Source organism: Lycium ferocissimum, chromosome 4, assembly GCF_029784015.1.
Source record: "Lycium ferocissimum isolate CSIRO_LF1 chromosome 4, AGI_CSIRO_Lferr_CH_V1, whole genome shotgun sequence".
NCBI classification, from domain to species: Eukaryota; Viridiplantae; Streptophyta; class Magnoliopsida; order Solanales; family Solanaceae; genus Lycium; species Lycium ferocissimum.
In genome coordinates, this window is record NC_081345.1 from 46796128 (window position 1) to 46809431 (window position 13304).

At 36.4% G+C, this 13304-nt stretch overlaps 4 protein-coding genes across 4 annotated transcripts; 3 read left to right on the forward strand and 1 right to left on the reverse strand.

The window, feature by feature from the left end:
• The first annotated feature begins 1861 nt into the window (after nucleotides 1-1861).
• LOC132054118 (uncharacterized) lies at nucleotides 1862-2368 on the forward strand. The gene has a single exon (XM_059446180.1). It carries the CDS (start codon nucleotides 1862-1864, stop codon nucleotides 2366-2368), a length of 507 nt encoding a protein of 168 aa, XP_059302163.1.
• Nucleotides 2369-3431: 1063 nt separating this feature from the next.
• LOC132053343 (RING-H2 finger protein ATL40-like) lies at nucleotides 3432-4844 on the forward strand. Its single transcript, XM_059445332.1, has 2 exons — nucleotides 3432-4145; nucleotides 4359-4844. The coding sequence occupies exons 1-2, from the start codon at nucleotides 3563-3565 to the stop codon at nucleotides 4496-4498; spliced, it is 723 nt and encodes a 240-aa protein (XP_059301315.1). The 5' UTR covers nucleotides 3432-3562; the 3' UTR covers nucleotides 4499-4844.
• A 130-nt stretch (nucleotides 4845-4974) lies between these two features.
• Nucleotides 4975-6334, forward strand: LOC132053342 (probable dolichyl-diphosphooligosaccharide--protein glycosyltransferase subunit 3B). The gene has a single exon (XM_059445331.1). It carries the CDS (start codon nucleotides 5233-5235, stop codon nucleotides 6232-6234), a length of 1002 nt encoding a protein of 333 aa, XP_059301314.1. The 5' UTR covers nucleotides 4975-5232; the 3' UTR covers nucleotides 6235-6334.
• Nucleotides 6335-7466: 1132 nt separating this feature from the next.
• On the reverse strand, nucleotides 7467-12769 carry LOC132054786 (glucosidase 2 subunit beta). The gene is made up of 5 exons (XM_059446758.1): nucleotides 12613-12769; nucleotides 12399-12512; nucleotides 8084-8179; nucleotides 7675-7854; nucleotides 7467-7588 (listed from the first exon to the last, which is right to left on the reverse strand). Exons 1-5 carry the CDS (start codon nucleotides 12713-12715, stop codon nucleotides 7485-7487), a joined length of 597 nt encoding a protein of 198 aa, XP_059302741.1. The 5' UTR covers nucleotides 12716-12769; the 3' UTR covers nucleotides 7467-7484.
• Between the last annotated feature and the right edge of the window lie 535 nt (nucleotides 12770-13304).

The following is a 13304-nucleotide window of genomic DNA, read 5'->3' on the forward strand; positions in this document are numbered from 1 at the left end:
GCTTTCTGTCCTACTTTCTGTATTCCGATTTTCCCCAAAATTTCAGTTTTCCACAAACTTGCAACCTAATTCTCTTTCAATGTTCCCCATTACTCGCTGCAAAAGCAATGGGCGTTGACAGATTGATTACTATGTTGAAATCATCGCAGAAAGATATACACGTTTCAGACCTTAGTGGCTTAACGATCGGAATAGATGGTCATGAATAGCTGCATGAAGGGGCAAGAAAGAGAAGTAGAATGTTCATGAATGGACATTACGAGTAACGAATTCGAATATTTACTTTCTGAATTGTAATTTATAAAGTGTTGATTGAATTTGTCTTGTGTAGGTATGGGATAAATTTCTTCCACCAACAAGTTGATATGTTATTGAGACACAATATCAAACTATTCAAGATTTTGTGTATATGTATTATTAAACTAGGGAATTTGTCGTGCTTCGTGCGGTTGTGAGAAACACCAATAAAATACAAAATGATTATTTATAAATTTTGTCAAAAAAATTCAACTATATGAATAAGAAAATTAATTGTATATATTAATAAAATCAGAATATTAATATTATAGGATAATTAGAGCATACATAAATCACATTTTTATTGTCAAATATATTTTTTAGAAATGAAAAAATCATTTGTAGGATTTTTTTCCCCATATATTTTGTGTGGCGGAGGTCAATACACTTCGTCTAATATAATCATTAAAAGAAAGACTGTGTTCCAATGTTCATACCTACAACTACAAATCTCTATGTTCTTCCCCTAATTCACCATAAAATATACAATAAATTTTACTTCTATTTTAATATTTTTGTCACCCGTCTTATAAATAGAGAAAAGTAACTCTCTCAAAGAGAGATATATCCAAGTTCCAGAAAACAAATAGCCCAAAATGCAAAAGATGACAGAGTATCTCAGAAAAGATCAGGGCAAGCAGTCGATATATGACAACATCATATTTCATCGTGAAAGACGAAAGTATTATAGAAGGGACACTTAAAATTTAAATGCAATTCGATTAAAATAGGAGGATAAAAAATTAGCACCCCTCATGAGTAATGCGAATACTGCCATTCGATAACCAAGATTATTGACTTGTATGTGCATTATTAAAAAAAATTATATATTAAAGACACTAACTTCTAGTGTTTCTAAAAGAAGGAAGAGGCGGGGGGGGGGGGGGGGGGGGGGGGGGCGAAACTTAATAAGATGGAAGATTGAAGTAGACATATATTTACCAAAATCATATCGATGTAGCACTTCATTACAAAAAAAATTAGGGCACGTAATCGATATATGATGATATCGTATTTCATCGTGAACGAAAATAGTATTATTGAAAGAACAACTAAAATTTAAATGAAAATCTAGTAAAATAGGAGGATTAAAAAAAAAACACCTCATGATTAATTATGACCCATTGTGAAACATTCTATTGGACTGTGAAGTAGAATGCAAAATTTGAAGGCCATTGGAGACTTCTTTTTTCCTAATAGAAAGTGAATTCTTAGGGACTTCTAATAAGTATAGTATTTTTACTGTAGAAAAGGATGTTTGCCTCCTAAAGGTGGCGTTTTGAACGTTTTATGTCAAAAGTTCTAAGTAAGAGGGAACAGTTATATTTGCAAACCTCAATAAGTGAGGAGGTGCCTTTTCAATTAGGCGTCTGCGTTTTGTGAAGTAATTAATGAAATAAATAATTTAAATAGGAGGAAAATTCAAAATTAAAGGAGAAAAAAGATAAATGTAAATCCTTCTTTGTGTTGCGCCACGTCAGCGAGCCTATTTCCTGTTTTTATATAGGTATATAGATCCTCTACAATTCAGTGGCGTGACGCAAGGAGGTGGAAGTGAAGCTCGATGCACAAGTCCTACCTGAAAGATAGTTTCAAGTATCTTGGGTCCATAATCCAAGGAGACAGAGAGATTGAGGATGATGTTGTTCATCGTACTGGAGCGGGGTGGGTGTCACGGAGGCTCGCATTCGGGGTACTGTGCGATATAAATGTGTCATCAAGTCTTACGGGTAAATTTTACAGAGTGGTGGTTAGACCGACTTTGTTATATGGCGCAGAATGTTGGCTAGTCAAGAATACTCACGTCCAGAAGATGAGTGTAGCGGAGATGAGGATGCTCAGGTGGATGTGTGGGTGTACTAGGATGGATATGGTTAGGAATGAAGTTGTACAGGGCAACGTGGAAGTGGCTCATGTGGCGGACAAGATGAGGGAAGCGAGATTGAGATGGTTGGGGCATGTGAAGAAGAGTTGTGTGGATGCGCTAGTAAGGAGGTGTGAGAGGTTGGCTATAACAGAAGTTAGTAGAGGTAGAGGTAGACCGAAGAAGAACTGGGGGGGAGGTGATTAGGCAAGACATGACACAACTCCAGCTTACTGATCGAGGACATGACCCTAGATAGGAAAGTGTGGAGGTCGAGGATTAGGATAGTAGGTTAGTAGGTAGCCGAGTATTCTCTTTATTAGTAGTATTAGTTAGTAATCGTGTAGATTCTTTTTCTCAAGGTGTATTACTATATGTCGCTTATTTTGCTTTTATCTTGCTACTTTGTTGTATTTTTTCTTGATATCATGCTTCTTTTTCCTTTTATCCTACTTTGTTCTCTTGAGCCGAGGGTCTATCGGAAATAGCCTCCCTACCCCAAAAGGTAGGGGTAAGGTCTGCGTACATCCTACCCTCCCCAAATCCCACTTCTGGGAATACACTGGGTATGTTGTTGTAGATCCTCTACAAAATTATTGTTACATTAGGTAAAAAAATCCTGATTACTAGAAAATCCCTGATTATTAGGAAAATATATAATTACTAATTACTAGAAAATCCCTAATTACTAAAGGGAAAGGGAAACCCAAGAAAGGGGTATTCGAAGCAACTCCTCCTCAGTATGCAAACCCCTCCCTCTAACATAGCAATAATCCCTATGGGTTTGAAGTTTGAGGGAATTGGGGGAATAAGGGGATCTTATGGTTATTATTTAGTTGGGTCGGATTTAAATGATGGAGCGGGTTTAAAAAATGATTTCGGGTTATTTTGCGGGATAATTTCCGTCAAGACAGGGGTATATTTGAAAACTTTAAGGATGAGAGGGGTATTTTTGACCCAAAATAAGTTCGGAGGATATTTTTAACCTTTTTTTCAAAGTAAAGGGGTATTTTTGACCCTTTTCCCCTTTTTTTTCGTCTAATTAAAAACATGAAAAAGATTCTGTTAAAAAATAATAAAGGGGAAAAAGAAAAAGAAAAATAAAATAAGACTGATCTTGACAAAGGAAATTATGCGTAAATTTCTACTCTAACTTCTAAGCATTTGCTGAGAGAAGAAACAAAATAAGTAGCGTATAAAATATTAGTCAATGGTTGAAAATGTTGGCTTATACAATTTCATTGTTTGTTTCCTTTCATTTTCCATGAAAACACGCTTTTCTTTAGTTAACATTACTAAACAGATAGAAAACCAAATATTTATACTAAAAAATCGAAGTCTTAAACATAAACCAAACCACTCTTCCTATCACTTGTCACAAATTAAACACCATCTCCATATATGGGCTTTGTTGCTGATGAAGATGATAATCCATTTGATCATCATAATAACAAATATGATATCAACGGCAAAATCATGGTCACTGCCTTAATTTCAATATCCATAATTATTTTCCTTGCTACTATTCTTCGTATGTACATTAGAAGTCTGATTAGATGTCGCCAGGCTCAAGGCCGGGCGACGCTCTATACTACTAGAAATTCTCAAATTTTCGACGTGACAAGTGTGTCACGAGTTGAGCCACCCAAAAATAGTCTTGACCCGTCTGTCATAACTTCACTACCAATATTTCTTTATAAGAGAAATGACCATCATGACATTGAGTGTTCAATTTGTTTGAGTACTATTGAAGATGGTGAGTTGGTTAGGATTTTGCCTAATTGCAAGCACAATTTTCATGTAGAGTGTATTGACAAATGGTTCAATTGTCATTCAACATGCCCCGTATGCCGGACCGAGGCGGAACCTCGCCTAATTCCGGAGCCAAGAGAGGGCGTTGTTAGTTGTATGCCGCCTTCAGCGCCACCTATGGACGGTGGAAATTTGTCTGTAGATGTGAGTCTTGAAGGGACTTCATCATCAGGTAAATATAAAAGAAAAATAGAAATTAGTTGCGCAATTTATCACTAATCTATTGCTAAATAGATCGTAGCTAACAATTTTTTGATAAACTGTCGCTAATCCGTTGTAACATAAAATCAGAGACTATTTTTGTTATTTAACGATACAAGTTGTCCGTCACTACCATTTTAGGAAGAAAAAAATTGTCCCGTCACTAACTTCTTCTTTTTTGTAGTGAATGGATCAAGCTCGAGATTGAGCTCGTTTAAAAGGATTATTCTAAGCAGGGAGAGATCATCTCAAGGACTTCAAGTTCAATCTTGTTCTCGAGGAGATCGTGTAGATGATATTGAGAGTGGCAGATCAAGAATTTAGACGATGCTCTGAGTTTTGAGTTGAGAAAGTGAATTCCGCGAGAAATATACCTATACTAGTTTTCGAACGCATGAATGAACATATATAGAGAGCTTGAATTAAATGGTTTTATGCATTACGTATGATTGAGATTAATAATTTGGTTTTTATTCTAAATTTCATGGTGTTCTCAATTTTCTTAGCCTTGGTGAGACCCTCTTCTGCATTTTGCTTCTACATACATACAGTACTACGTGAGACACAATGGTAAACTACTTTTCCGGCCATATATATAGCAGTTTTGTATTGTATTTATTTTGCCAAAAGATTGTACGTTTGCGTTTATTATATTTGAATTGTAATTAAAGGGTGTGGAGCTTGATTATGATTGACCATATTCCATTCGACAAAACGCATCATTGTTCCTCTTTTCTGGTGGCTGGTCCAACGTTAAAAGGATTATTTTAAGGGGTTATATGTCAATGTTCCAAGACTAAATAGCATCCACTGGCCAGTTTTCAGCCATGTTTATGACATAGCTGTTATCATCAAGGTCGAAATATTACCCCCAAGTTAAAGTAGTAATCCAGAATTAAAAGCTAACTATTAAACAGTAGCAATCCTAAAATAGATTAATTTCTTAGGAACACACCATGTGGAATCAAAGTATGGGCAAACAATTTTAGCAACCAGCAGTCCAAAAAGTTCTGCTCATGGTATGTAACAGAACACTTAGAAAATAAAAAACAACAACAATGGCTATCCCCTACAACACAAATTCCATTTTGTTCATCATAGTTCTCTTACTCCTTGTACCTATCAATCATTCCTTAAACTCAGATGATTTAGTTTCTGAATTAACCATCCTTAGTTCTCAATCTTCCACTGGTGTCATTCACCTTTCAAACAAACGACTTAGACGAATTTTATCGGTGCCTGACCCTAGGCCATTCAGTCTCCTTATTTTCTTTGATTCACAGAAACTACATTCAGATCCAGAGATTTCACTCCCCAAACTCAAAAATGAGTTCTTGATTCTCTCCTCTTCCTTCCACACCAACAATCCTGATAACAACAACTTCTTCTTCTTTGAAATCGAGTTTCAAGAATCACAAGCTTCATTTGCTCTATTTGGGGTCAAGTCTCTTCCCCATATACGTTTAGTACCCCCTTATGCCACAGATTTCGAAAGAGATTCGATTCAGATGGAGTCCTCTGATTTCTCCGGGCATGCTGAATCAATGGCTGAATTCATGGAGGCCAAAAGTAAACATCATGTTGGTCCGATTCATCGGCCAGGTTTTATTTCCAAGAAACAGAAGATGAGTATCGCAGCTCTCGGGCTAATCTTGAGTCTATTTCTAGTGAAAAAGATTGTTTCCAGAAACACCCTTTTGCATAATAAGAACATATGGATGGCGGGGTCGATTTTCGTGTACTTCTTCAGTGTTTCGGGGACAATGTACAACATAATCAATAAGATACCTATAGCTATGGTAGACAGAGATGATCCAGGAAAGTTGGTTTTCTTTTATGAAGGATCTGGGATGCAGTTGGGTGCCGAAGGGTTTACTGTCGGGTTCTTGTACACGATTTTCGGGTTGTTGTTGGCCTTTATGACTCATGTTCTTGTCCATATGAAGAACAGGAATATCCAGAGGTTGGTGATGCTTTTGGCTATGTTTGTTTCATTCTGGGCTGTAAAGAAGGTATTTTACCTGTATAACTGGAAGACTGGGTTTGGTCCTCTTTACTGAACCAAGTTGGAAATGATAGCAATGTTGTATTATCGGGTGAATTATTTAGCTGATATACAATATGTAAGAGCAAATTACCAGCTTATACTAGTTTCTACAAGTTAGCTGACTCAATTCCGACAAACTGATCATAAGTTAAACCACCTCAGTACATAAAAACATGCCTAGATTGATAATCATCTACAAAAATTTCATACAAGCAGCATTGTCTCCCTACATTTGTGCAAGTAACGTTCTCCTAGAATCCATATATAAACACGAAGTAAATGAAAGATGAAGTCAAAAGAGCAGCCAAACTATCCAGAATTCATGAACAAAAACAAGTACCAACTAGAGTGTATTTCTTTCTTTTCCAACACAACACACAGATTTTGGTCATTTATCAGGAAGCTTCAATAACTGGCATTCCTGATCAGAGCAATTTGAGAAGGGTGAAAGTGAGGTCTATAGTTCAAGACGACAACTGATAATAACTCAAAGATTGAAGAACTCAAAAGTATAGTAGGATACAATTTTAACACTTGAAATTTTTCGCACATCAAGAAAAATACTCCTTGCACCTTCAATAAAAAGCTCTATAGCTTTCAAAAATAATACTCGTAGGAGAAGCTCCAATTTTGCTAGTTACAAGCCCTTTTTCTACATATGCATTTGCAGAAATCTTAAAAACACGATATACAGTTTCACACTATATGATGTCAAAACTGACTTTCAATACTGACTTTCAAAGGCGAAGGCGAGGGCGATACACAGTTTCACACTATATGATGTCAAAACTGACTTTCAAAGGCGAAGGCGAAAAGTTCCAATCTTGCTAATTCCAAGGCCCCTTTTCTATATATGCATTTGCAGAAAATCTTAAAAACACGATATACAATTTCAGACTGTATGATGTCATAGACAAATTAGTCTGAGCAGACAAACAGCATACAAAATTGATTTTCTATACATGCTCAATGCAATGAGCTCAAAGGAAAAAGATTCGCTGCAGTATGCAACTTACTTGTCAATTTGATCAAACAAGATAGTCAAAAGTTCATAGGAGCACTTAATAACGTGATATTTCGAGGACCCACGCAGGACTTAATAGTTGTCACAATCCTGCCTGCAGATAGATGTATGTAAGAATCATCAGAAGAAGAACGTCAACAATCAGCAAGTTGGACCTTCAGGTTGTAAAGTTACGTCAAATATCATGGTAGAGAGACAGACAACGAAAGACAGAGGAACAGTAATCCTGGGATCAATTCTCAACGCGAATGTCTTCTTTTAGACCTGGATCGCCGATATAATTTTCGGGAAACCAGAAAAATAATGATAAGTACCACCTGTACAAGTACCAGTATCTTCAGACCTGCAATGACGGTCAAATAGTTGCTACATGAGATGGTTCACAGTTCATGTCAAAGGTTACTGAAAAGGGGAAAACATTATAATTACCTTGCAGTCTCTGCACCGAGTCATCCATATTGACCCCGTTAGCATTTTCTCCACCAATTAGATCGAGATGTTTTCTTCTTAAGCGATAACTTCGTTTTTTATAGGAAAAATGCCCACCCATTACGCAAGTATTGGGGCAATCGACATTACTATCATACTCATCACTTCCGTCACAACAATCTGAAAATATCTTAAATCAGCAACAAAGACCCCAACAGGGTAGATATAGATTAACAAATTAATAACTGTTGTGCCGAAAAAGGAAACAACTGTATACAACAGGAAAGGAGCAACAAATAAGCCTCAGATAAGAGGAGAAACTTTTCAATAGCACATGAAAGGAAATAGAATTAGTTATATAAAAATTGTTTCTTAAAGAAAACATAATAGCTTAACCAGGAGTGCTTACCACAAATATCATCATTCACGCGAGAAGAGAACAGAAATTTAGGAGTACTGCCTACATTTTTGCAATAAAATTTTCCAGCTGGACAGGCAGCCGTTCCTATCAAAGGAGAGAATGATTTAATTGACAAGAGAACTCAAACAAAATATATGTCAATGTTTTAAAGGCTCCAGAACTGCAAAACCATCAAAAGAGATGGGAAAGAGCAACAGAAAATATACAAGTAAAAGAGAAAAGAATGAATGATGTGAAACACGAAACTTTACTCATAATGGATCCAACTGTTCAAAGCACTTTCACCCATCATATCTAAAGGAGCTAGTCTAAGCTAACATTTTGGAGTCACTACTGGAGTTCTCTTCCTAAAGGCCATGCAAAACTATTATATCTTAATATATATTTGAAGATTCATCAACTGTGCAGCCAAAACAATTTAGGCTAGCCTATATAAAGAAAATGGCATATTCTACATATCTCTTCTCCATTTTAAGATTACCCTTGTTGGCATTTTTGGTAGATAACGTCAACTGTTAGATTTTATGCCCCCATTTTACCTCTTACAAGTAAAATATCATTTAAACTAAATGAATGAAACGGCGGAAAGATGACACTTATTTAAGTGCTGACCAAGGCCAGAGGTGCCTACGATTAATTAAAATACTGAGATCTTCTTCATTAGCATTATCCCATTGGACATCAGAAAATTATTTGCAATAGGTGATAAAGGTCCGCATTTATCAATAGTATCACTTCCTTTCTCTGGTGCTGGGACATTGAAAGAAAATATTAGGCAGCTACTCGTAGTACAGTTGCTGGTCCATAGCATCACTAAATTTTTCTTTTTAAATATATAATTCACCAATTATTGCCATTTTGGTTTGATATATTTCTCTACTGCACATAAGATTTAACATGACACGACGATGCAAAATGCATAAAATAATACAACAGTTTCCCCAGTACATCAAGTTCAAAATTTTCAATTTTAAGATTTGAAAAAGAAAAACACTCTGAATTTGTAAATCCATTAAACAAAACCCAAAATCTGCAGTAGTTAAATTTAGCACACTGCATAAAAAGGTCAAACATACATTATAAGAAAGAAAACATCAACCTAATACAATTTATTCAAAAGAGGATGTTACTCAAACATACTATGAACTCATTGCGCTCCATGAACAAGAAAGGCTTTCCATGTTGATTTGTTGTCATCAATACCTGTGCCGAAGGGACAACTTCGCATAGAAAACTCCATGTACATATTCTTTCATTCTCAAAAAAAAAAAAAAAAAAAAAAAAAAAGAAGAAGAAGAAGAAAGCTCCATGTACAGGAAAGCCTTCAAGCTCAAATCCAATAGTAAGTTGGAGAGCTCACTGATGCCAGTACAAACGGTGTTAGTTGAGGGACATCAAAGTTTGCAAAAGGCCTGCAGTACGTTCTCATTGAGATGACATGTGAACAAAGAAGCAAAAATGGCATCATAAACCTTGATGCATTGCAAAACCTTCTTGCCGTGGCCACGTGGCCAAGGACGTCTTCCGCTCATTCCAATAAGAAGTCATGTACCGAACCTCGTTGAAACCGAAATGAGGATAGCTCTAAGTGGCCAAACCTTCATCAGAACCATTGTAGCTAGTAGATACATCTTTCATGTCCTGAGTTGACGATTTCAACATGAGAACCTTTATGTGGCATAACAAGAAAGTTGTATCTGCTAGCATTGAACGTTCCAATCAAGGTTGCCACTTGAACTATCATCATTCCAGCTTCGGCGAGGTTTAGTACACAACTTATTATTGGGAATGAGCGAAGACTTCCTTGGCCACGGCAAGGAGGTTTTGGAACACATCAAGATGTATGACGACAATTTTGCTTATTCATTCACATACGGTCTCAATAATAACATCTTGCGAGCCTTTTGTAAACTTTGGCGTCTGTCAATTAACACAGTTTATATTGGCATCAACGAGCTCTTCATCTCACTGTGAGATTTGTACATGCTTGGAGGTCTTCCTGTTTATGCACTTTTCTGTGACGAGTTTGACCCTTCAATGTAGGATCTAACGCAAACACATCAACACGGGGAGCATTTCCTACCTATAACTTGTGCATACTTGTTCTAAGTATTCTATCGGCTTTCAGAGGATCCATCTCAAGAAGTTCCCATCCATGATTGGGTGAGGTTTTGGTATAACGAGCCTCCACCATGGGTTTCTATAAAGATTGAATAAAAATTCATCTGGTTATATTGACATGTAATTTGTTGCACTGTAGAAGAGAATGCTTCCTTCACCGAGGTAGGCGTGGAAGAGTCTTTTAAAGAAGAGAGCAACTTGGTTGCTTTCCTCGCATGTTGGCTATGTATGTTTGTTGTTCAAATAAAGAAGGTTGACAACATCTGTCCCAGTGTCTTCAAGATTTCAAGCTTCACGGTTTATGTGGAGAGGTTTTCTTTGGCAATGCCAATCCTTGTGGGCATCTATCGAGCCTTGAGGAAGATCTCCACTTCTTCAAACTTGGGTGCGAGTGACGTGATTTTTCCCGTACATTATGTATTCTACAGATGGATTGGTGAGTATTTTCACACCGAGTAACATGTTAGTCCTCAGCACAGTGGCGCTTGTATATTCAAGGTTGGATCGAAGATGGCTAAGTACCATTCCTCTTTGGGGCGCGAAGGCTATTTCAAGATGTGAATGCCCATAATTTTTACCACTTTGCTTGCTACAGGGAGTTGCCTATCACGGACAAAAGCCAACTATCTTGTTCTTGGCATGATTACTTCATAAGCCTCTGTTAAGGTTGTTAACCTCAGGCATGGCGGCGAGCATGTTGTAGAATCTTACAGGCCACATAAATTCAGCCGCCAGGTTAGTTTCTGTCAAGTCATTCATCGTGATCTTGTGGAATGACTATATGATGGCAAGACTGAAAGAAGTCTTATTCTTCCGTTAAGTAGAAGGCAAACCTCAAAGATCCATCGCGAATCACCAAATTGTCTCTTTAAATATATAGCTTCAAAAGGCGTGGTTGTACGAGCTGGTAAAGGAGCTAGACCCCATTCATCTACTTTGGAAACGACTGTTACCTTTGACGTTACGCCAGACAACACTTATAAGACAAAAAATCCCACTTAATTATATTGGACTACAATAGTTAATTGAATTATATTAGTTCATAATATTTATTACGACTAATATATCTTGAATTTAAGATATAGTCCAACTTGTTATGGATTTAATTACCAATAACAATTAAATGCCTATAATTTTTTATGACCAGGGAACCCGCAGCCGCTACCCTTCAGGTGCACGCAGGGTAAACCCCGCTCATGTGCATTAACCCGCAAAACCACACAGGAGAGATAACCCGCACTAAGCAAGCCCAGTGCGACGAGCTTGACCCAGAAGGCAAATCCCTAAATGCCTATAATACAACGAACAATATCTATCAATATATCATATACAAGCAGTGAAGAAGTGGATTTTTACAACCTAAAATAAATTAAGTGTTCTCCCTCAACAGTAGATAAGATGGTTCACACAATTCAATATGTTAAGAGTTCTTTTTTTTTTTTTTTTTTTGGAATTTTGTTCACAGAACAACAAAGGTATGAGCTTGAGTTCTTGATTTAAAAAAAAAAAAAGTATGGGCTTGAGTTCTTGATTTAAAAAAAAAAAAAAAAAAAAGGCATGGGCTTGACTCTTGAGTCTCACTGTAACACATTAATAGAATATCCCGACATGTCATTCGAAGAAAAACAATTCGACCTGATTCCAGCATATTGCAGACCTACAACAATAACATACCTAGTGCAATCCCACAAAGTGGACCACCAAAGGATATGGTGCAGCAGATGGGGCTAATCCTCCCTTAACCAGAGGTCTCGGGTTCAATCCCTGGGTATGAAAAAATCCTTGGTAGGGTGCGTTTTCCCCTCAAATGGGCCTTATGCAGCGCGAATCCGAATATAATCAGGCTCCGATGTACGTACCGGACACCGAGTGGGATATCAAAAAAAAATCCTACAAAATGGGGTCTGGGGAGGGTAGAATGCACACAATAGGGAAGCTGTTTCCAGTAGACCCTCAGCACAAGGACAAGCAATTCAAAGCAGTATAAAAAGTCATAACAAAATACTATAAAAGCACGATAAAGATGTCTGAAAAAGGAAAAAAAAATACAATAATCAAAGTCCAAGAAACAAAAATAGTATCAGAATTTGAATGACAAGAAACTACAAGAATAATACTACGACCTAAAATAAATAAATAAATAAAAAGTGTTATTTCTTTAAATATAAGAAAATTTGCTTACCAGGCTCATCAGTTCCATCTACACAATCACAAAAATCATCATTTAGTCGATCTTTAGTAAATGAATTAGTCCCATCTTTGCATTTAATCACATTTGAAGCATAGTACTTCTCATCTGCAAAATAATCAGTGACCCACAATTATTAAAAATTCAAGAATTTATTATTTTTTTAAAAAAAAGAATTACATGAATATATTATAAAGTGTGAGAAAACCTAGAGGATGTATTCCGATAGGTAATTCAGTAGATGAAATGGAGACATGAAAGAAGCAAAAGCTGAGGAGAAGAATTGTAAGAAGAATAAGAGTTGTTTCCATTTTGGAGTTTGGAAAAAATTGAGGGACTGTTTGTGTTTAATTTAGAATTTTAGTCAGTTCTGCCATTGATTCCAAAGTTGGTCTTTTTTAATATTTTTGGGCTTAATACACGAGAAGGCCTTCAAACTTCGCCTCAGCTGGCAAGTATTTCTTTCAATTTTGGGAATAAGCATCTTAACTTGTATAAATTGGACATGTAAATACAAATGCTAATGTGGCACGTAAATTTTGATGTCTAGATGATTATTTTGTAAATTAGAGTGTTCACCTGACTAAGTGGAGATAAGTTGAGGTGTGGTCTTGTGCCTTAAAAAAGGAAGCATAATATATCGGAGCTAATTTGAGGGTCCATTTATGTATACTGTATTTTTGTTTTTTTCACTTATTGAGGTGAATTAATTCAAATTCATTGCGTAAGAGTTAATACCCATTTAAAGGGAAAGCGCTCTCTAACAGGATTTTTAATCCGGCGCTCGAACTCGAAATAATTAAAGGTGGAAAGATCCTATTCATATGACAGCAACCCTTGTCGATAAAATTGTTCTAATTCTTCATTTTGACTATTTTGGTAGTGAAGTGGATTTTTTTT